The sequence below is a fragment of the Natrix helvetica genome (genome assembly GCF_964273705.1).
Source record: "Natrix helvetica genome assembly, chromosome: 2".
NCBI classification, from domain to species: Eukaryota; Metazoa; Chordata; class Lepidosauria; order Squamata; family Natricidae; genus Natrix; species Natrix helvetica.
The window spans coordinates 268,496,128-268,522,409 of NC_138552.1; the positions used below are offsets into that span (position 1 = coordinate 268,496,128).

Consider the following 26,282-nt stretch of genomic DNA (forward strand, 5'->3'; position numbering starts at 1 on the left):
TGGCAACGTTATGATACCTGTAACTGTAGGCACAATGTATATGAATATACATATACCAGCCCGATAAGCTGGAAACAGGATGTAGAAGAGCATAAAACTCAGAAATACGAAGTGTTGCGTTTACACCAGCTCGGACAGCGCCTCTAACCGGCCCGCTGCTATTTACTGTGACTTTTTTCGTGCTCCGCTCCGCCCGCCCCCCCCCGCTCCCCCGCCCGTCCGCTTGAAAAACTTCAGATAGCACAATGGGAGAAGTTTTTTTCCCCCAGCAGCCTCTAGGAGGCGCTACTAGCATGCAGGGCTCCGAGTTAAACCGGCCTCCGTACGTCCCCTTTGCTTGCTTAGCCCGTTCACCTACGATTACGAAGCTAAAATAAGCGTCGCTCTTTTGCCCCCGATTGCTCTCGACACGTTCCAGGCGCTGCTACCTCACACCCCTTCTCCCCCTCCCCGCAAAAAATCTCCCGATTTCCAGGCGTCCATCCTTCACTCCCTTTAAGGCAAGCGGCGGCGGCGGCGGCGGCAGCGGCAGCAGCAAGGGGAGTATCCGATAAGTTGCAACATAGGAGGGCTCTCCCGCGTTCAATGCATCTGGGGCCATCGTATCTAGGCTGTAGCAATCCGGACGGCCACCAGATGACAGCAGACAGTTCGGATTTTTGCAACCCGGCCCCTTTACCTCCACGCGCACCTATCTGAGAGTTTGGGTTTTTTTGGTGTGTGCGTGCGCGTGAATAATGATAAACGTACCTGTGTGTCTTTGTGACCATTGGTCTTGCAGGGCCCTTGACCAACTAAAATGATAGGCATTTTGCTTTTAAGCAGTGACAATCAAAACTAATAGAAGGGTTTTGTTTTTGCAATATTTACTGCAGTCCCTGCCCATGTGTCATATCTTGCTCCTTGCGGCCTCAGAGTTTTGAGATCAGTCATCTCTGTCTTATAGGTGGGGTGAGGAGGACCATGTCCTAGCTTAACTTTTAGTTTCACCACATTTTTAGAACTTTTTATAGACATATTCAGGACTAAAGAGTTAGATTTGGAGATTACAGCCCCCATTTGGGGGAGAGGGAATGCAGCTGGTCTGCTGGAGGAATCCTATAAACTCTTGGACTTGCCTCCAAAACCAAAGCTTGCTGCGTGAAAGATAAACTCAGGGAAACTATGTGTTGCTTTTATGAAGTTGTTAAATGTGCAGGATGTGGGAGCTCCCAGTGCCGGGGATCAGAGATCTCTTGATCTCTTGATTCATCATTCGGGACAGAAGCCGCATCCTTGTTGCAACGACGATTCCTGTTTATTCTTTCCGACAGAGTTTTAGCCAGATGCTTCCCCAAAACCTGACATGAAAGCAACAATGAGCCCAATGCTTTGTGCCCCCGGCATCTGCCCTAGAGGGGAACATTGCGCGTGTCCAATTTCCCCTTCCAGCTAAACCCATGACAAGTGGGTATATCACGTGGCAGCAAGTGCTAGAAGTAATTATGCAGCAAGTGAAAAAGTACCTGCCTTTTTTCCATCTTGAATCTGCTGCTCAAAATGTCATCTTAAAAGTCGGAGTTACGGAGGGGAGAGGAACCCCCCACTCCCTACCTCTCTACCCTTTTTTGAACACGGATATCAAAACATGGTCCCCATTCTCCTACTGTCTCTTTCCTGGGCTAAAAGGAGTGGAGTGTTTTTGTTTTTCCTCATTTCAGGAAAGAGGCTTCCCTGCCATTATCATCTATAGTAACACTTTTTTAAAAAACTTTTTTTTACTTAGATCTTCTTTTACTTAGATCTTCCTTTGAGGACCATTTCTGCAGTTCAAACTCCGCTGAGGATGCATGCCAAGCAGGCATCACACTTTGCTTGTTTTGACTCTGCATAGATTTCTGTGTCGTCCGTCCCTCTCCGCCCCCAGCAAGCAGCTTCTAATTGGCTCTACAACTTGAACCACAGAAATGACTGTTCTTTGATTCAGTGGTCCCTGCTGCTTTCAACAATTTCAAACAGCTCAGCGGCAAAGCTGCAAATTTATCACAAATCATAGTGGATTTACCCGTATTTTTTTGAGTATAAGACGCACCTTTTTCCCTCAAAAAAGAGGCTGAAAATCTGGGTGTGTCTTATACACTGAATACAGCATTTTTCGCCTCCCAAAACTCCGCCCCTTCACCAAAATGGCCCTGCATAGCCTTTAGGAGGCTTATAGAGTGCTCCTGGGGGTTGGGGAGAGCAGAAATGAGTGAAAAACAGGCCATTTTCTGCTCAATTTTGACCCCCCCAGCCCCCAGGAGCACTTTATAAGCCTCCTGAAATGCACGGCCATTTGGGTGAAAGGGGCGGGGTTTCGGGAGATCAAAAATGCATGCCCTTTTTTTCACAAAAGCAGGCCCGTTTTAGCAAACAATGGGCTGTTTTTTGCTCATTTTGGGGGGGCACCCCCCAGGAGCACTCTATAAGCCTCCTAAAGGCTATTCATGCCCTTTTTTGGAAAAAAAACAGGCCCATTTTCATGAAAAACGGCCCATTTTGGGGAGGTCTGAAGAGTGCAAAAACTTTTTTTTTAAATTTGCCTCTTCAAAATCTTGGTATGTCTTATACTCCTGTGCGTCTTATACTCTGCTACCTCTTATACTCCGAAAAATACAGTATTTACACTCAGTAAATTGCCAGTCAAAATCAGAACTAATAAAGTCTTTTGGAAGAAGGAAGGTGCTTCTGTTTGTCTTTTTAAAGCAGGGGTCTCCAACCTTGGCAGCTTTAAGCTGGCTGGGGAATTCTGGGAGTTGACGTCCACCAGGCTTAAAGTTGCCAAGGTTGGAGACCCCTGCTTTAATAGATTTGTGTCTCAACTGGTGTTTCATTTGGCTCTTACCAGTTATATTGGACCACCACGGAGAGGGTTGGGAGGCTTTAACTCACCCTCCCAATCTTCTGATAGTTTTGAGAGCTCTCCAGGCTGGGCCCCATATTGGGGTTAGCTGGCTTTTTTGGGGGGTGTCTGTGTGTCCATTTGCCTTATCAATGATACAAGTCCAAACAAACTTTTAGATATTTTTTTAAAGGTGTCCTTGAAATTTGGAAATAAATAAGCAGCATACAGGACTACATCCCTGAGTGTGTCATTACATAGTCCTTTCCCCAAGTGCTTAATAATCTGCACGAAATGGACAAACTTAATGGAATTACTTAGCAATGGAGTAACAGGTCAGGTTAGACTCAAGATGCTATGAGATGGAGAAGCAACTGTGCTATTAAAGCAAATGGACTTGTTGCTAGGACCATCAATCAGTGACTATTTTGCTTCTTTCCTATCTTCTTCTGCAATTAGAAAGATTGCTACAGTTTTTAAGACAAGGGATGCTGCTGCAGGAGCTACAGTGTTGTGCATATAGGGGCACTGTGGGCAGCCATTTAAGAGAACGCTTGACTCAGCTTGGCCAGCCTTCCAGCATTGTGGCAATAAATTCCCGCATAGCAGCGGACATCAGGGTTATTGGGTAAATAAGCCACAGCAGACAGAATGGAGGTTGCCAAATTGATGGATATTTGACCTGTCTGGCATCCGATGCAAAAGTGAATGGATAAGAGGAGGTGCATCATACTGACCAAATAGCACGCTCTCGTTTGTCTGTTCCTTGGTTCATTTTTCAAATGTACCTATAACTGTAAATAGTCAGAATATCCCGCTCAAGCTCTGATTCCTTTTCCTTGTAAAATGAGGGGACTTGGGTTATAGAAAGGCTGGTTGCCTAGCGTTTCTCTAATTTGTTCCATAAAGAATGGTGGGGATTTTTTTTTTTACATGGAAGATGTGAGTTTACACTTCACTCAGTCCCTAATTTAGGTTAATTATTATGTTGCCCCGCAGACAGCAAAATAGGTTTGAGAGGGCTGGAGTGGATTATTATAGAGAACTTGACGGAGTATGTTAACTCCACCATACTGGTGAGTATGTTGAAATAGGTGGGAGGTGCAAAAACCAAGGGGTTTGGGGTTTATTGTTTTTCTCCCACACCAAACAGTGTGCTGGTTCCTCACTGAACCAGTCCCACTCCCTACACTTTCCCAAAATATCTATACTTCTGCCAACATTCACATTTCCCCAAAGTAGTTGATACTTCCTGCTTATGTGTGGATGGTGCCCTTTTGGCTTGACAGTTATTAGTGCTCTGGAAACAATGACCTTGCTACTACTAAGCAAGGGGTTGGACTAGAAGTCCCCCAAGGTCCCTTCCAACTTTGTTATTCTGTTCTGTTCTGTTCTGTTCTGTTCTCTTCTGTTCCGTTCCATTCCATTCCATTCCATTCCATCACTACCATATTTTTCGGAGTATAAGATGCACTGAGTATAAGACGCACCCAAATTTTGAAAAGGCAAATTAAACAAAAAGTTGTTGCACTCTGCGGACCTTCCCAAAATGGCCAGTTTTTGCTCATTTTGCCCTCCCCAGCCCCCAGGAGCACTCTGGAAGCCCCTTAAAGGCTATGCATAGCCATTTTTGCAAAGGGGGCGGGGTTTCAGGAGGCCAAAAATGCTGTATTCCGTGTATAAGATGCACCCTGATTTTCACCCTCTTTTTTGAGGGAAAAAGGTCCGTCTTAAACTTCGAGAAATAAGGTATATCTGATGATTAGGATGATACTGATCTTCAAAGGGGTGCTTTGCTTTGAAGAAGGCTCATCTGAAACCCCCCCATGAACCCAGGTGGCCCCCACCCAAGAGCAAAGTGGTTGCATTGTTACTTTCTGCGTCTCTAGACTGGCAATTGCGATAGCTGGAAGAAAGACCTTCCAACTGGTGCAAATGCTGGTCAAGATATGCCAAGTAACACCCAGTGCCTTATCAGTCTCCACTGTGTTACCTCTTTGCTTTGCCAAGGGAATGGCATGGCCTCCTTGGTACACAGCTCTTCACTGAAGTAGGTCCAAATAGATCCATTCGTGCTTGCGGATGATAATTCTGATAATATTTTTATCATATTTTGGTTTCTTCTTCTTCCATTTAGAAGTCTAGATGAGATGAAGAACAAAATCCTGAAAGCGGTACTCTTGTGCTCATCCTTTTGGAAGTAGACACCTGCTTGCCCTGACCACTTGGGTGTTGTGCGGTCTCTTGGGACTGCAAAGAGACATCTGACATTTTCAATTAGGTAAAACTGGCCGTGAAGTCTTCTGTGTGCCAAATGAAATATATAGGGATTTGCCAAATTGTCAGAAGAATAGTTACCGTATTTTTCGCACTATAAGATGCACCGGACCATAAGATGCACATTAGCTTTAGAGGAGGAAAGCAAGAAAAAAAAATCTGCCTCTGCCTCCTCGCATCCATCCGGTATTCATCTGGCTAGCATCCTTGCAGCAAACAGAAAACAGCCTGAGCAGCTTCAGCACATCATCGCAGCCCTAGCATATGGCTCATCAGGGCTCTGCTCCGTTGCGCCCACCACCAGTCAACTGAGCTGCTGCTGCTGACAGGGAATGCTGGAGCCTTTGCTGCAAAGTAGCTTATTGGTGGTTGGATCGGCTTCCCAGAATACCATCGTTCGCAGCTGCTGTTCGCACTGCCATTCACTGCTGCTGCTAACCACTGCTGTTTGCTGTCGCCGTTCACCACCGCGTTTGCCACCAATAGCTGCCTATTGCTGCTGCTGCCTATTGCCACCGCCACCATTCGGCAGTGGCGATTGGCAGTGATTGGCGATGGAGAATGGGGGAGCAAATGGTGGCCACAATCCCCGCTGCCTAGAACAGCTGATTGGCAGTATTACAGGAGGTTGATCCAACTGCCGATCAGCTTCTCGGCAGTGAAGACTCCAGCATTCCCCGGCGGCAGTGATTGGAGGCAGTGGTGACAGGCGGTGGCAGCAAACACCGCTGCTGCACCAACCCTCCTGCCCCCTGTGGCAATATTCGTTCTTTAAGACGCAAAGACATTTCCACCCACTTTTGGGGGGACGGCCAGCCGAAGTGCGTCTTATAGTGCAAAAAATACGATAAGTTTCCGGTAGCAAAGGATTTATAGATCCGAAAGGAAAAGAACTGCATGCAAATCGTGTTCTTTTTTTCTTTCTTTTGGCCTGGACTCCAATGCTATCAATTTCCCAAGTTTTAAAGAGAACTACATTGTAGCATTGAGGGCTGTTTGGGATTCAGACAATTGCTTTGGGCTCCTTTTTATAATAGGATATGCTGACTAGGGCTCAAACATGACTACATACATTTATGGCACAGAAAATTCAAAACATATCTACTTTTTTTAAAAATTGCAAAGCCTATTAATTTAAGTAGAGAGCCTTGAAGTCTTACCTTCTTGTCATTTTTGTGTGGAAATGGCCTCTTCTTTGATATCTATATGCTGTTCTAACTGAACCAGTCTCCGTGTCCGCAAGGAAGTATAAAAAAAAAGCAGAAGATTGAACCAGATGCCCTGAATATTACAAATGGTCTGATGTGATTATAACCAAACACAGGGCCGTACAGAATGTGACTCAGGTCAATTCCCGCAATAGAACAACAGATGGAAAAACTAATGGAAGTAGCAGAGGGCAAAATTAACTTATTTAATTAAAGAAAAGAACCTACACAATTTGTTTCTACTTGGTGACCACATCTAGATTTTGTGCTCAAAATAGAAAAAAATATATGTGAAATTTTGATTTTGGGTTTTGCTAATTAGATTAGTTTGTTGTTACAAAAATGACCAGTATTTGCTCTATACGCAAAAGTAAAAAGCTGAGGTTGTAACTGTGTTTTATATTTTGGAGGTTATTGTTTTATTTTTTCTCCCCTTTACCCCACACTTCTTGTCCCCTTCTGTTTCTTTCCCTATTATCTTTATTTTCATTTCTATTTTATATTATGATGAACCTCAATAAAAATTATATTATGTAAAGAATGTGACTTGGAACCTTATGGGACCTGCCATTATTGTATTTGTAGCCCTCAAAACTTTCCCAGAGTGGATGATGTCAACATTTGAGGTGCTTTTAAAAATGGGAAATAAAGGAGAAAAATGAATGCCTTACATTGTGCACAGAATTTGATGGATCCTGGCCCTACCAATGAAACATCTTTGAATGAAAATTGTGGAGGAACCATAGAGGGAGAAGTATTGGCCTTTTCTTCTGCATGTGACTTTGCCCAAGCACACTTGGTTAGTTGTTATGGAAAACAAAGCACTACATTGTACATGTCTGGTCTCATCCTCTTGCTTACACTGTGCTTTTTGGAATGGCCTATCCTGATCTTACAATGAGTGACTGTCACTCTTATCCCTTCCCATCTGTTTTCCCCCTTCCTTGCTGCTATTACAGGCATTAAAAAGGCAAGTAGGAAAGAGAAGTGAGAGAATAATGAGCAAGATGTGGACATATCTGTATACATAGCCTTCTAAAAAGCAAAGAAGGTGTTCTCTCCATTTGCTTCACCCTCTATTACCTGTCTGTATCTGCTGGAAGGATCTAATGCATCACATGTGTATTATATACATGTGCATTATATACATGTGTATTATATACATGTGCATCACGTGTATACAAATGTGTATACACATGTGTACATGTTTGTGATTTGCAAAATGTGAATGTATGTAAGGTGCAGATATTCATGGGCCCTCCTCCCTCTCTCTGTTATGCCTGTGTGTATGTGCACTTGTTTTGCTTAAGCCCTAATCCATGTATCCTGTTTTAGAAAGGAGCAAAAAACAAATCTTTTCAAATCTTTCCCACACTCCTGGCAAGAGGAATTAATCTCACCTTCTCTCTTGTAACCTATGGCATATGTTGTTTAAAACATACTGGGTTGTTAACGCCAGTCCTACTTCCTTCCTCATGATATCATTATGTTAGGATCCTAGGTCCTATTGTCCCTGCCTGCAGATTTGCTTGAGTGTCCTGCCTTAAGCAGCAATCAAACATTTTTCTTCCTTTGTTCCCATGTAAATGTGGGACAATATGCTTGAACTGTCTCTACACTGTGAAGGTCCCTGTTGATGTTCAAATCTCAGGTGACAAGAAGTTCTTCCAATGATAAGACCGGCCAGCTGTCAACCAGGAAGGAACCCAACTGATGCAGGGCTGAGCTCAGCTACCTTCCCTGATGGAGTCAAATAGGACTAACGTGTATATTCATTAACCTCCTAGGTATCATTTTGTGAGGCTTTGCCAGTGAAGGAAGCACTGACCAAATTTCCATCCCTGGGCCAAGAATTTCAGGGTCAAGCGATGAGAAGATGGAGCTGTTTATGAGCGGATTTCCACCTTTCTGGATCATCCTATCCTTTTGCTTTGTGCTGTTGTCAGGTAAGGGACAACTATGTTTTCCCCTCCACCACATCAATTGTAAAATTATCTACCTCCCTCTTTAAACAGTGTCTTATTCTGCAAATTAGTGAAGGGGGTGATTAATGGGATTAATAGAGGAAAAAAGAAGAAGTTTGAGATGTTCCAGATGTCAAATCAGTTAAAGAGATTTATTTTTTATTACTCAGTGGGTATCTTCTGGGCTGTCTATAAGGTATCAGGAATTGAGGGAATGATTTTATACTGATTTTACTCCTATCTGGGTAGGTAATACCTGTCAATAGGGATAGGGGATGAGTGGTCAAGGTTATAAATCCTTATATATAGGATGCTGCAGTGTCGATCCTCTCACCTGCCCCATTTAGCATTAATTAAAAGTTACTGGAGGAAATCATCCATTGCTTGGGGGAGAGGTATTATTGATTTATTGGTTGTACTTCTCTATTCAGAGCCAAAGAGGCCATGTTGTAGAAGTCCTTTCCCAGCGTCTGGAATTGAATTCTGATGAGACAGTGTGGCAGTTTGTTCAGTGACTTTACAGTGGTTAGGTGCCTCCCCTGGTGACTTTAGAAGAGGTTGTCCTCTATCCAGAAGACCTTGTCTGTAATTTGGGAGGTTCCTTGATTTACGGCTTTGCTTAGATTTGTAGGTAGAAACTGTGATTATGGGTAAGCAGCTTTGGCTGATGGGTGAATTGCAGCTTTTTAGAGTAGGAAACTCTGGCAACAGTCATTCATGTCATCGTGATCTCTCCAGATGAGGTTACTGCAATTCACTCTATCAGAGACTGCCCTTGATGACTGCTAGGAAATCACAGTTGGTGTAAAAAGCAGTGGCATGTGTGCTGACAAGCTCCAGCTCCTTTAGCAATAGAACACACATTTTGTGACTATTGCACAAGTGCAATCCAAGTGTTGGTTTAACTTATTTAGTGCTAAAGGATATAAGCCCAAGATACCAAGAGGCAATCTCCTCCAGACTTAGAACTGCTTCTTGTCCCATATGTCTGTTCCTTCACCCACAACTCCATACCTTTGATACTTTTCCAGAGGTTTTGTTTCTTCTTGTCATTTCTTGGGGGCATCTTTCCCATCCCTTCAGAAGGTCCAGTTCCATGATTTTCATCCAGGTTCCATTCTGTCTGTTAGAACCTCTTTGTTTCATTTTATGATTCTTAGGTCCCCTTCCCCACTCTTTTCTCCATTCAGTTAATTACAAACTCAGGTCATCCAGATTCCTAGCACCCAATTTGCTTCTGATGACAAACCTCAATGGCATTCATGGGAAGGAAAGTGTCAAAATCAGCACCATGGCAGAGGAAGCATGCCTTTTGCCCCTTTTGAACGGTCTGATGCATCTTCAAAAGGGTGGGAGTGCTTATTGATTGCAACCACCTCCTGCCATTTTGACAATTTTAATCTTCTGTCCCTGCTTGGTAAACCTCTATTCACTTATGGTCCATTCTTCAGTTGGAGTGAATTCCAGAGGCAAAATTCAGATGCTTGACTTGAGTCCCTACCTGTACGAAAATAGCAATACATGTGTGAACAGCTACAAAACAAGGGAAATGTCTTTCTGCAGTTTCCTTCCTCAGCTGTGAGTTAACAGATGGGGGTTTTGGTGTTGCATGTTGCATTTTGAGAGTATCAATTGCACAAGCTTGTTTTTGTACAATCACTCTTTCAGTGCTCTCCCAATCAGTCCACTCACACAGATGTAGGGTCTGTATTTCAAACCCACTTGCCAACAGCAGGAAAAAAAAATAACCTGGGCAGCCAAGGGGCAGATTAAAAACTCTCAGATGCAAAAAGGCTACTTCTTCTTTGTGTCAGTCTACCCCTGGGGACGAGGAAAGCTGCCTGAGTCCACGCCACCCATTTATTATGTGATTTACTAGCTTTTCCCATTGCTGGATTTGTTTCTACCCTGACAGTTATTTGGCACAGTAGTTTGTCAGTTTATTTATCCAAAGGCATTATCTCATCTTGAAGAACCAGAATACGAATTTGCAAATATATACATAAACCGCATTAAAAGCAAAGAGCCACTTAAAAAAGAAAGCAAGTAGAAGAACAAGGTTTTACACCTAGGCAGGAAAAACCAAAGGGACAAATACAGATTAGGTGAAACCTGGCTCAAAAACAGTAGCTGTGAGAGGGATCTTGGAGTCCTAGTGGATGATCACTTGAACATGAGCCAGCAGTGTGTGACAGCAGCCCCAAAAGCTAATACAATTCTTGGTTGTGTAAACCAGAGGCATAAAATCAGTATCACATGAAATATTAGTATTGCTTTCTAAAGCCTTAGTGAGATCACACCTGGAATACTGTATCCAGTTTTGGTCACCACATTACCAAAAAGATGTTGAGACTTTGGAAAAAGTGCAAAGAAGAACAACTAGGATGATTAAAGGTCTGGAGATAAAAACATACGAAGAACAGTTGCAAGAATTGGGCATGGCTGGTCTACTCTAGAGAAACGAAGGACTAGGGGTGACATGATAGCAGTTTTCCAGCATTTGAGGGGCTGCCACAAAGAAGAGGGGGTCAACTTATTTTCCAAAGCACCAGAAGGCAAGACAAGAAACAACAGATGGAAACTACTGAAGGAGAGAAACAGCCTGGAATTAAGGAGAAACTTCCTAACAGTGAGGACAATTAACCAGTGGAACAGCTTGCCTCTAGAAGTTGTGGGTGCTCCAACACTGGATGCTTTTAAGAAGAGATGGGACAGCCTTTTGTCTGACATGGTATAGCAGGGGTGTCCAAACTTGAGAACTTTAAGACTTGTGGACTTCAATTCCCAGAATTCCCCAGCCAGCATGGCTGGCTGGGGAATTCTGGGAGTTGAAGTCCACAAGTCTTAAAGTTCTCAAGTTTGGACACCCCTGTGGTATAGGGTCTTCTGCTTGAGCGTACAATATTCAGATTAGGTTTTAGACCAGGATACTGTCTTATACTCTCAATTTCTGTAAAGCTAGGAAACTCAGGAAACAAGAACTATTTGAATTTCTGGAAATATATTTATTGCTGGTAAGGTAACACATCAGAATCTTGGAAGCCTACCAAAGCAATTCTCCTACACAACTTATGCTTAGTATAATTAAGACAGTTTTCCTAAGTCTTTTTTTCAGGTTTTACCCCTCCCTTGGACTTAAGACTCTCTTTTCCAACAGCCATGTTTCCTCCCTTAACTTCCTTCCTGTCTTCTTTATGTTCCCAAAGACTGTTAGGCAATCTATCACATACATACATACGTACTGCTGCTTATTCAAGGCCTAAGTGTTAAGTATTGTCCCTGAAGTTGTCCAAAAGGTATTTTGACTCAGAACGCAAAGACATTCTGAACCATTGGTTTTTAAGGATGTCAGCTGTATGAGTCCAAATGAAAGAACTCCTTTGGTACAATGGAGGAGATAAACAAAGAAGCAGAAAATCTTTGATGGAGTACAAGTCTCATTAGTTTAAAAGATTCCTATTTCTACTGGCAACTTCACCAGTCCAAATTTTTGTTCTTGAGTGTGCTTCCACCTCAGAATTGGCCTCTGCAATCATATCTTATTTTATCTAGAATTACCTAAAGATTTGCCATCGAAAGATTTGATGCAGAAAGATGTTCCCCATCAGTAGTGGGATTTGGCCAGTTCACACCCATTTGGGAGAACCGGTTGTTAACTTTCTAAGCAGTTCGGAGACCCGGTTGTTGGAAGAAATCTCATTTTGTTTTTTTCCACTTTACAGGGCTAATCCTGTAAGGAAGGCAGGAAGGAAACATCCTGGTGTTGCTTCTAGCCTAATCTTTATTGCCCTGCTTACAGAAACTGCCTCTCTGGTTAACCCTTATTACATTGTAACAGCTAAGGCAAAGTGCCCATCGACCTGAGTGATGTTGAGTTGGCCACGCCCACACAGTCACATGACCACCTGAGTCACGCCTACCCAGCTGGTCATTAGGGCAGGGAACCGGTTGTTAAATTATTTGAATCCCACCACTGGTCCCCATGCCTGCTTACCTTTCCAGGTTTCGTAGCAAGATGCATTTGTGTGACATACAAGGTTTCGAGCTTAGAAAGCAGGAGACCCTAAATTCTAGTCCCATCTTAGACACAAAGCCAAAGTCACTGGCCCAAAGCCAGCTAGTGGGCCAGTGATTCTCTCTCAACTCTACAAAGCAAACAATGGCCAACCACTTCTGAAAAGCTTGCCAAGACAAGTGCATGGTGTAGAATGTTAAAAACAGTTGAAAATAATATAAACTGGAAAAGGACACCAGATCAACTGTTCATCCTAATCTTTCCTTGGGTGTTAATTTGTCTTCAATAGAAGACAATATTTGTAAGAGTTGAACTGTGGAGTCTTGATACTCCCTGAGCCTGGTTGTTTTCTTCCAGACATTCCATTACCCAATTAGGTGTCATCTCTAGCAGTGCTGATGTTACCTAGGTGGGTAATAAAACATCTGCAAGAAAATAACCAAGCCCAGGGGGCACCAAGAAGCTCACAGCAAAAAATCAAGTTAGAAAAGTCTTCTTTTACAAGCTACTCCCACAATTCCCATCTCCTTTGGCCATTTGAGAGGTGCAAGCTTAAAATCTCTTAAGAAGTCTTAGAAGAGGCAGCATAGTTGTGAAGGGCTGTGAAGATTTCAATTTAATATTTCCTCTGAGACAGTTCTGCTCCTTTCATGACCAACCCTATGTTGCTAAAACTCCTTGTAGGATCTTGGCCATCAGATCTAGTCAAGCCTAGCTGTTTTCTTACCATTGTCATCTCACTGGTGCAAACTATGTTTCCTTGCCTCCATCTGCTCCTGTTGTATAACTATTAAACTTCATAAAGGGGTGTTATGATGATCCAAGCTACAATTGCCATCTTGACTTGTAAGGCTGCCCTGCAGATATTACTAGATTCAAAGCTAGGATTTATAATGAATACATCTAAGCTTCCCTATTTTGTGTTGTTAATTTGTGGCAACATGAAGCTTATATCCTTTCCTTAAGCTTTGTTTGTCTTCTTGAGCTGGTTCATTTCCTTTTTATGCATGCCAACTTCTCAAGAGCTTTGCAGTTTTGAGTTTTTCCTACATATAAATGTGTTTGTGCCTAATGCAATACAATAGAGGTGCAAGTTCCAGTAATGCTTGTCACTAACTTGTTTTGATAGTTTGTTCTCTCTCTCTCTCTCTCTCTCTCTCTCTCTCTCTCTCTCTCTCTCTCTCTCTCTCTCCCTCCCTCCCTCCCTCCCTCCCTCCCTCCCTCCCTCTCTCTCTCTCTCAGTCTCATCCATCATTTGTTTCCAATGTTTTAATCTGGATGCCTGCGCTGAGCAGAATGAACCCTTCTTCCAGCTTTAGGATTCTAGTGATTGATAGTTTGGTTTAACAAATTTATGTGGCTGCCATCGATCCAAACAACTCTTCACTTCCTTACTTAATAGTGGCTGCAAAAATTACCACAGTCTCATGCGAGTTCACACCAGTATGTAAGAGCTTATGGAGTTTGTTATCTTTGCATAACATGAGAAACTCTTTTACAACACAGCAGTCTCGCAAGATCTGGGGTTGGGGGGATTTATTTATTTGAGCCACCTAGCCCATTATGAAAAAAACATATAAAGATCCTGAAGGCTCAATAAAGTTGCTGATTTTCAAGGCATTGTCAGAATGATTAATGTAAGAAATGGGAGAGGATTGTTCAGCTTCAGTATTTTTTCAAAAAATAGCATATGGTCCAGTGGTGGGATTCAATTTTTTTTACCACTGGTTCTGTGGGCATGGCTTTGTGGGCGTGGTAGGGGAAGGTTACTGCAAAACCCCCATTCCCTCCCCACCCCACAAACTGTTTTCCAGCTCCATTCTCCTGTTCAGGGCAACAAAAGAAGATCAGCTGGGAGGCAGCGGGGTGGAGCCAGCCTATTTGCCGGTTCTCTGAACTACTCAAAATTTCCACTACCGGTTCTCCAGAACCTGTCAGAACTGGCTGAATACCACCTCTGAATTCTGGTCATATTTGAACATTGATCTCAACATTTAATTTCATTGTTCAAACTGATTTAGACATTGACTTGCAATACTTATTTTTGCAATATTTGAGAATGATATGCTGGTTTTTAAAGTTTGGTTAGACTGACCATAACAGGTTTGCATGTTCCTATTGGTAGAATCTGCATCTCTCCAAGGCCGGACACAGACCCAGGCAGAAGAACGGCTCTTCAGATATCTTTTCCATGCTTACAACCGGTGGTCCAGGCCGGTTCCCAATACCTCGGATGTTGTGATTGTCAGGTTTGGACTCTCCATAGCTCAGCTAATTGATGTGGTATGTATACAAGCTAGCACTTGATCTTTCTGTAGCACTTTCAGTAAAAATGTTTGCAGTTGGAGAAAACACATGTTAATTCTATTGTCAATATACTATGAAAATAAGAGAAAGGATTCAGATTGAAGCCCTCTTTTGGAATTGGCTTCATGGTTTCAAAATGAATGTGTTTGGGGATTCCCCGCCCCCTAGAAAAGGATTTGCATTATATGTATCATGGAAGACATATTTGGTGACAGGAACAGGCAGGGATATATGTTTCTTTAGATGTTTTGGAAAACACGATAGCAGTAGACGTAGGCTCCAGGGACGTGTGGTCAGGGGAGGCAGGGGAGACAGAGCCACACCGCTCTCAGCATGAAAATTAAAAAAAAAAGGGAAAGGAAAAAGGGAAAAGGGAAAAGGCGCTGAGGAGCCTTCTGCACACGTGGTCGGGAATGGGAGAGCTCCGTGGTCCCCTTCATGTTGACTCAGGAGTCAGGAAGGAGGGGAATGGGACCACGTGTGCAGGAGGCTCCTCTAGCCTCAGCCTCCCTCCTGCGCACGTCCCATTCCCCGCCTTCCTGAGTCAACATGAAGGGGACCACGGAGAGCTCCCATTCCCGACCATGTGTGCAGAAGGCTCCTCAGCGCAGGAGGGAGGCTGGAGGGATCGCGGAGGAGGGATCGCGCAGCATGAGCCGCTGTCCCGCGGAGCCACTGTCCCGCGGAGCGCGCTGACGTCCCATTCCCCTCCTTCCTGAGTCAACATGAAGCCGTGGCTCACGCTGATGACGTCACCAGCCTCACCAGCCGTAGAGCTCACCGCACGTCACTGGTAGGCTCATATGTATCTCCATAGTGCTTTACGGTACTCTGAGTGGTTTAAAATGTCAGCCTATTGCCCCCAACAATCTGGGCCCTCCTTTTACTGACCTTGGAAGGATGGAAAACTGAATCAACCTTGTAGTGGTCAGGATCAAACTCCTGGCTGTGGGTAGAATCAGCCTAAAATATTGCATTCTAATCACTGCGCCACCACGGCTCTTTCACAACCAGTTATAACACTCATTCTCAGAGGTCAGAGAGAAGGTATTTGTGCTCTTCACTCTGATGAAAAAGGGGGATTGCTATCTTTAAAGTTTCCAGAGGCTGAGTTCATACAACCTGCTTAAATCTAGACAAACAGTAGTTTGCTGTATTCATGGAATATGCTCTGCCCCCCCAAAATGACTCACCTTATGTTTAGCTCAATGGCTTGGTTCTCATAGCCTGCTAAGGGAAATAGCTGAGTTCCTGCTATATGCTGAAAGAGAGGTGGGTGGGTTGCTTCTGGTCCAGCCCGGGATGGGCAAACTGATAGTAGCGGCGGCAGGAGGCTCCGCCCACCCATCCAGATGTTTCTGCGCATGCTAGTGCATGCCCGAGCGAACCAATAGTAAAAAAATTGGAAACCCACCACTGTGCTGAAACTTCCAATTTTAGCCTTATCTAGCATACTGAACAAGCCAGCCTCACAAGTACAGAATTTGCCTTGCTTTCTAGGGTTAAATGCAGTGACAGGATTTAATGTGTGTCTTTCCATTCAACCCAAATACCTCTCCTTTTTTCTTTGCCCATGCAGGATGAAAAGAATCAAATGATGACCACAAATGTTTGGCTGAAACAGGTAAGCAGGACAGGTGCAATCTAGTGAAATTGACGCCGGGCAACTCCAAAAATCGATTCTCCAAATGCAACGACATTATATGGATCTTGTACCATGTAAAGGGTGGTGTCCTCCTTTGTTTTTTCACTTCTAATAGAGAATCCAGGGGGCATTATAGCAAACCTTGTGTTGTTTTTCCAACTTTTACCTATATCTGAATATGGTGGGTGTCTACTGTAGGCTGATATATTGTATTTTTGAGAGCTATAGTCTGTTTATTTACTGTAATCCTTTTTAAAAACCAGGAAAGACAATTTCTGAGATGAGCACATCATCATTGTGTTCATACCATCAAGTTCAGTAAAAAGCTAACAGCTGCTTTCCCATGATATGGTCTTGGTTCCTATTAACCACAATTAGATTTTTCTGGGTTAGTGTGTCCTATAAATCTAGCTGTTTTGTGTGTGGGGGGGAAATATTTCTGACTTTGGATGGATATCATTACCCCTTACAGTTTTGGTTTATAATTTGAGGGTCCTCTTGGACTTGTGGCTCCTGATGGAAGAGCACGTGGCAGCTGTGGCCTGGGGAGCCTTTGCACAAATCCATCTTATGCACCAACTGAACCAATTTCTAGACCACCAATTGCTCACAATCATCCATGGCTTAGTCATTTGGATTACTGCAATGTGGTCTCTATGGGGCTGCGCTTGGAGACCATCCAAAAATTGGAAGTGGTCCAGGATGCAGCAGAACACACAGTTTGGGTTCCCTGAATTTTGAATTTGAATTCTGGTGTGATTTACACTTCAAAGATCCACATGGCACAGGGCCAGGTTATTTGCAGGACTGCCTCTTTTGAGGGTATCTGCATGTATTACTAGATTAGGTAAGATGTGTGTGCTCCAGGTCTGCACCCATTCTTGTGGCCCTTCAGTGGGACCTCAGAGGTGCCACCCCAACCCCTTTGAGCAGTCTCTTACCTGAGATCAGAGGGATTCCTGCTCTTTTAACCTTCTGGAGGGCTGGGAAAACCTGATTCGTGCCCCAGGTATTGATCTAGGACCATGGTTGAGCTATGAGGATGTTTGATCTAGTGCATGGGAGAAACAATATATTTCTTTTTAACTATGTTTTATGAATTGTCATGAGCTGCTTAGGGTCATTGTATGAGATGGGTGGCCATATAAGCAGGGGTGGGATTTAGCTGGTTTAGACCAGTTCGGGCGAATGGGATGCTAATTTTACATCTGGTTCGCTGAACCGGTAGTTGCAAGGACTGGCTGGCCCCACCCATCCCTGCCCTCCCCTTCCAGGAGTCTCCATGCAGCCAGTTTTGGAAAGCAGGTAAGTGCAGGGTCTGCACGGAGGCTCTCGGAGGGAGAAAAATGGGCCTCCTGGAAGTCTGGAAACGGGCCAATTTCTGGCCTCCAAGAGGGCCTCCGGAGCCCAGGGGTGGCTGTTTTCACCCTCCCGGAGGCTCGAAGAAAGCCTCTGGAGCCCCCCCCCCACATTGTGGTGCAGGAGGATGAGTAGGCCACATCCACCATGACCAGCAACTGGGCAGAGAACCGGTTCATAAAATTTTTGAATCTGACCCCTGCATATAAGTCTTGTAAATAAACAAATAAATAAACAATGTTTGTTGTGCCCTTGTAAATAATCACATCATCCTGTTAGAAAGGAATGAACAAAGACTTCTTCTTTACCATCAGGAATGGAATGACTACAAGCTTCAGTGGAATCCAACAGATTTTGACAACGTTACTTCTATTCGAGTACCTTCTGAGATGATTTGGATCCCAGATATTGTGCTGTATAACAAGTAGGTGATAGGATTGAATATCTGGATGAATTGGGGACAGTGAGAAATACAAATGTAAAGACATCTCAACGTTGCACTTCAAAAAAAATCTTCCTTAAAACCTAACATAGAAAGGCCTAATGCAAAAGAACACACAGAGGTAAATTTCACTAAATGTCATGAAATGAAGGGGCTGAATGAAATATAGTCCAGAATCATAATACACACTGGGAAATGGAGGTAAGGTTGTTATATATTTTTCTCCTACGGGGACAAATTTGGAGACAACTTATCTCTGTTAATGGAACTCTGACATCCTGCCTGTTCTGTATCCAAATGGATATTCTCCTTGAAATTGATTTTCCCACTGAGCACATTGGACCAAACATCTACAAATGTAATGGCTACATTAACATCAGATCCTAAATTTGGTTCTCTTCACCTTCACTAAAATTTCTTTTGGGGCTTAATGTATGATGTGAATCAAGGTCATTTTGTGACTTTGTAATTATATATATATATCTCACAACCCAGAGAATTAATTAATTCTGTAATTAGATTAGAAATGTTATGTGAAAATGGCCTGAATAGATTTTTGGAATAGTTGCCAACTGCTTTGATACTAACCTGCTGCAGAGCAAAGTGATGTCAAGGGGAGACAGAGAATTTCAAGGAACAGGTTAAGCCGCCTTTTCTTCCAACTTATTTTCAACAGTTGGCTTCCACTTCCAACAATTTGGGGCCAGATTTTTAAACATTTTGGACAGCCGTGCTAGGGGGAGATGCCATCTGTAGAACATCTTATAGAGATTTTCTTTATACGCCGTAGTCAATGTTAGTGTCCGATTAAGTATCCGAAGTTTTTCCCACTTAGCCAATTCCACATTATAACCAAAGTTTTTCACCCAGGCGACCATAGTTTCTTTGACATGTTCTTCCTCAAGTTATATTCCAATAAAAATCTATACAGCATTTTGATCAACTTGTTTTCTGTCTCTATCAAAGGTTTATCTAACACTGTGTAATCTTTAGCAATACCTTCCTTCTTCCTGTCCAGTGCAAACCTTGATTGTATCTGTAAATAAGACCACCATTCGATTTGTACCCCTTGTGATACCAATTCTAATCTAGTTTTAATCTCCCCCTGTCTGTTCAATGACTCTTTATATGTAACAATATTTTCCATATTAATTAAATTTGGTGTATATATGCTTCCATCGTAGATAGCCAAATGGGTATTTCGGTATAGTGGTCATGTTTAATTTTGTTCCATATTAATAACAGGGACTGTCTGATATAGTGTCCAATGAAATATTTATGTGCAGATCCTTTTTCATACGACAGGAAGGCATACCATCCTGCTTAGAGGTCATGACCTTCCAATTTAAGTAATCCTTTATTTCTCAACATTATCCATTCTTTTAACTATGTTAGGGTGGCCGCAATATAATAAAGTTCCCAATCTAGTGCACCAAATCCTCCTTTTTCCTTAGTGTCTTGCGTAGTCTTGAGTTTTATTCTTGGTTTTCTTCCCTGCCCACTAAATTTTGAAACCAATTGATTCAAATCCTTAAAAAAATCTTTTTCTAATTTAATTGGAATATTCTGAAATAGGAAAAGAAATTTTGGTAGTACATTCATTTTTATGACTGCGATCCTACCCATCAGTGACAATTGTAGGTTTTTCCACCTTTCTAGGTCTTAGTTTTGTTGATCAGATTACTATAGTTGTCTTCTTTGATGGACGCACACCTCGCAGATAAGTGTATACCTAGATATTTTACTTTTTTAACAATTTGGATACCCAATTTTTTCATTAACTCCTCTTTCAATTTGAATGTCATATTTTTAACCAGCATTTTAGTCTTTGTCATATTTATCTTTAAACCCACTACTTTCCCATATTCTGTCAATTCCTCGATAAGTTTCATACCAGACTTTATAGGATCCTTTAACACAAACACTAGATCGTCTGCAAAAGCCTGTAACTTAATTTGTTCCTTTTTAATTTCTAGTCCCTTTATCTGTTCCGCTTTACATACATTCCTGGCTAAAACTTCTAAGGTTAATATGTATAAACAGCAGTGGGGATAGCTGCTGTTTATACATATTAACCTTGTCTTGTACCTTCCTGGATTGCTATACTTTGCGTTAATTCACCATTAATTATTACTTTGGCTTTTTGATTTGTATATATTGCTCTAATTGTGTTTATAAATTTATCCCCAAATTCCATGTGTTCCAATTGTTGCAAGAATTCCCAGTTCACATTGTCGAATGCCTTTTGGGCATCGAGAAAAAATAGTGCAACCTGTTTTTCATTATGTACTTCATAATATTCGAGAATGTCCAGCATAATTCTCACATTGCTTTTAATTTGTCTTCTGGGGAGGAATCCATTTGATCTGTGTGGATAAATGATGTGAGGAATTTTTTCAACCGTTCTGCTATTATCAGAGCAAAAATCTTGTAATCTGCATTTAGCAGTGAGATTGGTCTGTAATTTTGTATGAACCCCCCTTAGGTATTAATACAATGTTAGCCTCCATCCATGATAGCGGTGTCTTCGCCTCTTTCAACACAGCATTATAAACTTCCAACAGCGTTGGAACAAGCATATCCTGGAATTCTTTATATATTTCCGCTGGCACTCCATCCATCCCTGCAGCTTTATAAGTGTTTTGTTTTTGTATAGCCTCAATTATCTCTGATGTTTTAATTTCTTCATTGAGCATATCTTTTATTTCCTCTGGAATCTTTGGCAGATCTGATTTTTCCAAATATTGTAGTATTTCTTCCTTTGTATAGTCTCGGTTTTCTTTATATAATTGTTCATAAAACTCTTGGGTAATCTTTCTCTTTTCCTCTAGTTGATAGCAGATCTCGCCTTTTTCATCTTGTAGTTTATTGATCCAGTTCTCTTGCTTCTGCTTCCTCAGCCTATAGGATAGCCACCGCCCCGGTTTATTTGCATTACATTTTGTTTTGCTTTTTTTTTATAGACTGTGCCAATTTTGCTTTTTCAAATATAGCCAATTCATGTTTAATCAGTTCCATACTTCCTTTTATACTTCTATTTTGTGGTTTCTTTTGAAGTTCACTCTCTAAGTTTCTATACCTTTCTTTCAACTCTTATTTTTTGATTCTCAATTTGTTTCTTCCTAGCTGATATCGTTTGGAATTGATTGGTTTCGAGGGACTTTCCCCTTGTCATGTGAATGAAGATCAACAGCAAATCTGAATTTCAGGGGAGAGAGACTCTTCCATTTCCATGAGCATCCATAAGGAGAAGCAAAAAATCAAGATGACGGTCATGACATGTGATCAAAACTCTATTACTCTTTAATGTAGGGGTATCCAACCTTGGCAACTTTAAGACTTATGGACTTCAACTCCCAGAATTCTCCAGCCAACTATGCTAGATGAGGAATTCTGGGAGTTGAAGTCCATAAGTCTTATGTAATGTGTTGCACAATGCACACAAGAAAGGAATGGAGTTTCCATCACAGGATCATGACTGCAATATTCTTCTTTTTTTAAAAAAGAAACATTCCATCATGCCTCCACTCATTTTTGCACCTCAACTTTTAGGGATAAAGAGAAGATTATTTTTGTGGAAAGCATAGCTTTCTGGTACATGTCCTTGGCATTCATCTATCTTCTTGTGTACAATTTGAGAGGATGTTAGAAATGCAAATGAAATAGAGGCATATTGGCAGCATCCTATGTAGAAAAAAAACTACACAGACGTTCATTTTCTTAAACTGAAGATAAGCCAACTTTTCCTGTCAGACTGTGGGAGTTAAGAGGCAGAGTTTATCAGGGCAGAGATATCCTAACTATATGTGTTAGGATACATACATACTCACACATACATGCTCAAACATAAATTTACATGTTTAGTACTTTGAGGTTAGTGGATCAAGAAGCAGCACAAAAAATACTAGAACTCTGTTTTATTGGTATAAATTATAATAACAGAATCTCGAAAGCTTGTCAAGACTTCCTTTCCCTCTCTCCTACATCAAAAAGAGGCTACCCGAAGCAATCTTAAATTTCTTTTTCACATACTTTTTTTGTTTCCCTGGGCTAAACTTATTTCTCAATCCTGGTTGGTCATCACGTACCTTCTCTAAGATTGTCTCTGTGTTCCTTTACTTTGTCTCTGTGTGAGACAGAGTGATGGTGTCATATTTACTGGCATTAATTTTACTTCTTTTTTAAAAAATAAATTTTATTGAACTTATTTAAACATTGAAAACAAAACACAAATTTCCACTCATTACAGCATTTCCGAATCAGTATCTTTAATATCATTCATATTTACATAAGCTCTATTTCTATATTCTCTAGTGTAATCTATATTATTTAGTCACTTAGAATATAATAATATTTACAGATATATACAGTGTTGTCGTATTTATTGTAGATAATACTTAATTCTCATACAGTATTTTTGCATCTACTGTGTTTCCCCGAAAATACGACATGTCCTCATAATACAGCCATGCCACATTTTTCTGGTGAGCAAAAATATAAGCCCCCCACATATAAACCCCCTGGACAACCCCCACCTCCGGCCAGGCAGAGCACCGCTCACCAACCTAGCAGTATCCCGAAGGTGCCAAGCTGCGGGAACTTGGGGGGAGGCAAAGGTGATTGCACTGCTTGGTGCCTTTGGGATACCGCTAGGTTGGTGAGCAGCGCTGTGCCCAGCTGAAGAGGGGGGTTGCCGGGTGGCTGCTTTCTTGCGAGCAGGCTCCCAAAGAGCTGGGCACAGCCTCATGGGCGAATGGCTGTGTTATGCTGTCACAGCAGCGCAACACAACAGCCATGAAGCGACCACACTCACGAGCAGCCACCCAGCAAACCCCCTTTGCAGCCAGGCACAGCACCATTCACTGACCTAGGGGTATCGCCAAGCCATGTTAGCGCCTGTTCGCCGCTGCCCAGCTCCCGCGGCTTGGAGCCTTCCAAATGCCAGTGAATGACACTCTGCATGGCTGGAGAGGGGAGTTGCGCGAGTGGCTGTTCCGCTCTCGCTCACCCACCTCTCAGCCTCACCATTCATGGCCCAGCTCTCATTAGGGAGCCAGGGCACCGCCGCTGCCATCCCAGCCTGGCTTTTTCCGTGGCTTCCAACCTGAGTCTTTCGGCAGTGGCCACTCTGGGTGCACGCTCTATGGTTGTATGCTCTGCAGGCAGCTTGGTGATACCCCTAGGTCCGTGAATTGCGCTGTGCCCGGCTGCAAAGGGGGTTTGCTGGGTGGCTGCTTATCAGCGTGGTTGCTTCATGGCTGTTGTGTTGTGCTGCTGCAACAGCTCAACACAGCCATTAGCCCATGAGGCTATGCCTGGCTCTATGGGAGCCTGCTTGCAAGAGAGCAGCTGCCCGGCAACCCCAAAACAATAAACCCTCCCCCCATAAAAAAGCCCAAGCCATATTTTGTAGTTAAAAGAAAATAAGACCCTGTCATATTTTGGGGGAAACACGGTATCCTCCAGCCATTTATACCATCTACTCCACACTTTATAATATCTGATTCTTCTCTGTTTTTCAGTTCCATGGTCAACCTATCCAACTTTGCACACTCAAGTACCTTTCTTATTTTCATTGCATCTGCAGGGATATTATTCTGTTTCCAATTTTAAGCAAATACAATTCTTGCTGCAGTTAGAATATGTAATATTATATATTGAAAATGTTTACATTTTTTCACCTAATATGCCCAATAAGAATAGTTCCAGTTTCAATTCGATCTTTTGTTCTGTAATTTGTTCCAGCCATTCCTTTATTTTAAGCTAATACTTTCTGGCTTTGGTACAGGTCCACTACATATGGTAGAAGATTCATTGTTTGTAATTTTACTTGTTAATATTGATGTGAGTGGATCATGTCCAAGTAAGCCAATGAAAGGTGAGGAAAAAAACAAGAAGACAGAACATACACACACTCACATCTAAACCACTTCATTATGACAAGTTCTACACCTTTCAGTCATAAGATAGATCTTCATTTTGGACAATCTTATGAATATTTACATCTGCATCCTAAAATAAATGAAAACAAATGAAAAAAAAATAGCTAGTAAGAGGAAGAAGACTTTCAACCATGAATATTTCCAGAAGCATCAATCACCCTTGCTTTCTTAGTAGAATAGCAATACATCTCAAATATCAACATATCTATAAGGTGTACCCATCCTGCAGTCATGCAGAATCATGCAAGTACTGTCATTTCAGTAATATACATATATATCCACCAGCTGTAGACATCAATAAATGATATAATAAATGATAAGATCACGGCGGCAAAGTGGTTAGAATGCAGTACTGCAGGCTACTTCTGCTGACTGCCGGCTGCCTGCAATTTGGCAGTTCAAATCTCACTGGCTCAAGGTTGACTCAACCTTCCATCCTTCTGAGGTGGGTAAAATGAGGACCCAGATTGTTGGGGGCAATATGCTGACTCTGTAAACTGCTTAGAGATGGTTGTAAAGCACTGTGAAGTGGTATATAGGTCTAAGTGCTATTGCTATATAAGAGAGAGTGATGGAATGATACAAAACAGTAAACTCTAAGAGAAATGAAACCCAGAAGATGCAGGGAGTAATAATTGTCATTCAAAAAACTAACAGCCATTCTACTTGTACAATATAATAAGAACAATCATTTGTTTATTCCAAGTAAAGAAACAGCTTAATAAGATGCTCAATCTTAATACATTCCAGCTCAGCAGTTTTCCAATATGTAGTGCAATTTGCTACTTGTAACTCATGAGACTTAGAATACTGCTAGGCAAATTGGGCATTCATTTCATTCTCATGGTGAGATTTTTCTATTCAGTGAAATATTTTGTCAGACTGTGAGACATTCGGGGTGAGGCATGCTATTTTTATATCCCAGTTGTCCTGCTTGTCCTGCTAACTAGAAGCTGCTATCTTCTGGTGGAAATAGGCTGTTAAGTTAGAATAGAATAATAGAGTTGGAAGGGACCTTGGAGATCTTCTAGTCCAACCTCCTGCTTAGGCGGGAAGCCCTACACCACTTCTGACAAATAGTTATCAAACATCTTCTTAAAAACTTCTGGAGGCAAGCTGTTCCACTGATTAATTATTCTAACTGTCAGGAAATTTCTCCTTAGTTCTAGGTTGCTTCTCTCCATGATTAGTTTCCACCCATTGCTTCTTGTTTTACCCTCAGGTGCCTTGGAGCATAGTTTGACTCCCTCTTCTTTGTGGCAACCCCTGATATATTGGAACACTGCTATAATGTCTCCCCTAGTCTTTCTTTGCATTAAACTAGACAAACCCAGTTCCTGCAACCGTTCTTCATATGTTTTAGCCTCCAATCCCCCTGGAGCAATCTTTATTGCTCTTCTCTGCACTCTTTCTAGAGTCTGATCACTCCAACAAATCATACTTTATCCAGGTATGATTTCTCCTGATTCATTGGTGGCCTTGAGCAAAATTTGTGGTCTTTGCAGTTCCAAACTTATGCTGTGTTTTGGGTTTGTTCTTGAAAACACAGCAGATTTGGATCTTAATGAATTACTTTCTGCAATCACACTGCACTCACAAGATGATGATGCATTCCACTTTTAACTGCTGCTGAAATGTGGTATTCCCTCAGTAGCAATGCAAACTTAAAGGACAATGCCCAGCCGGTTCTCCTCCAAGTAATGATGGCAAATATTGCTTCTTTCTGTCTGTGTGCAAATCTTAGTTTACTCCACGAGGAATGGCCTTCTTCAATTGGCTGGTATTATGCTGCCATCAAATGGCCCTCAGGAATAATAACAGTTCTGCCTTCAGTGCTAGTCTGTTTGTCTTATGTCTTTGACATTTTCTTAATTGTGGGCAGAAAGAGGAGTGAGGAGGGAAGCATTTGATGGGAAGATCAATAGACAGGATTGTCCAGGATATACATAAATATATCAGATTTGGTATATTTAGCACCAGTGATGATAAGGGGCCTGGAGGCTGAACCGTAGGATGACCAGTTAAGGGAACTAGATAAGGTAAAGGTTCCCCTCACACATATGTGCTAGTCGTTCCCGACTCTACAGGGCGGTGCTCATCTCCAGTTTCAAAGCTGAAGAGCCAGCGCTGTCCAGAGAAATCTCTGTGATCATGTGGCCGGCATGACTAAATGCCAAAGGCGCACAGAACGCTGTTTCCTTCCCACCAAAAGTGGTCCCTATTTTTCTACTTGCATTTTTACGTGCTTTTGAACTGCTAGTTT

General features: G+C 42.2%; 1 protein-coding gene across 2 annotated transcripts in view; it reads left to right on the plus strand.

Moving 5' to 3' along the window:
* Positions 1-601: 601 nt before the first annotated feature.
* Positions 602-26,282, plus strand: part of CHRNA2 (cholinergic receptor nicotinic alpha 2 subunit) — a 36,475-nt gene continuing 10,794 nt past the window's right edge. The window contains exons 1-7 of one of the 2 annotated variants that reach the window (XM_081944834.1): positions 602-720; positions 5,001-5,141; positions 6,931-7,144; positions 8,133-8,291; positions 14,450-14,607; positions 16,211-16,255; positions 17,950-18,059. In XM_081944834.1, the coding sequence (XP_081800960.1) occupies positions 8,222-8,291; positions 14,450-14,607; positions 16,211-16,255; positions 17,950-18,059 (383 nt within the window). In that variant the 5' untranslated portion in view covers positions 602-720; positions 5,001-5,141; positions 6,931-7,144; positions 8,133-8,221. Of the gene's footprint in view, positions 721-4,997; positions 5,142-6,930; positions 7,145-8,132; positions 8,292-14,449; positions 14,608-16,210; positions 16,256-17,949; positions 18,060-26,282 lie in introns of both variants that reach the window. The other variant, XM_081944835.1, reaches the window with a different exon arrangement.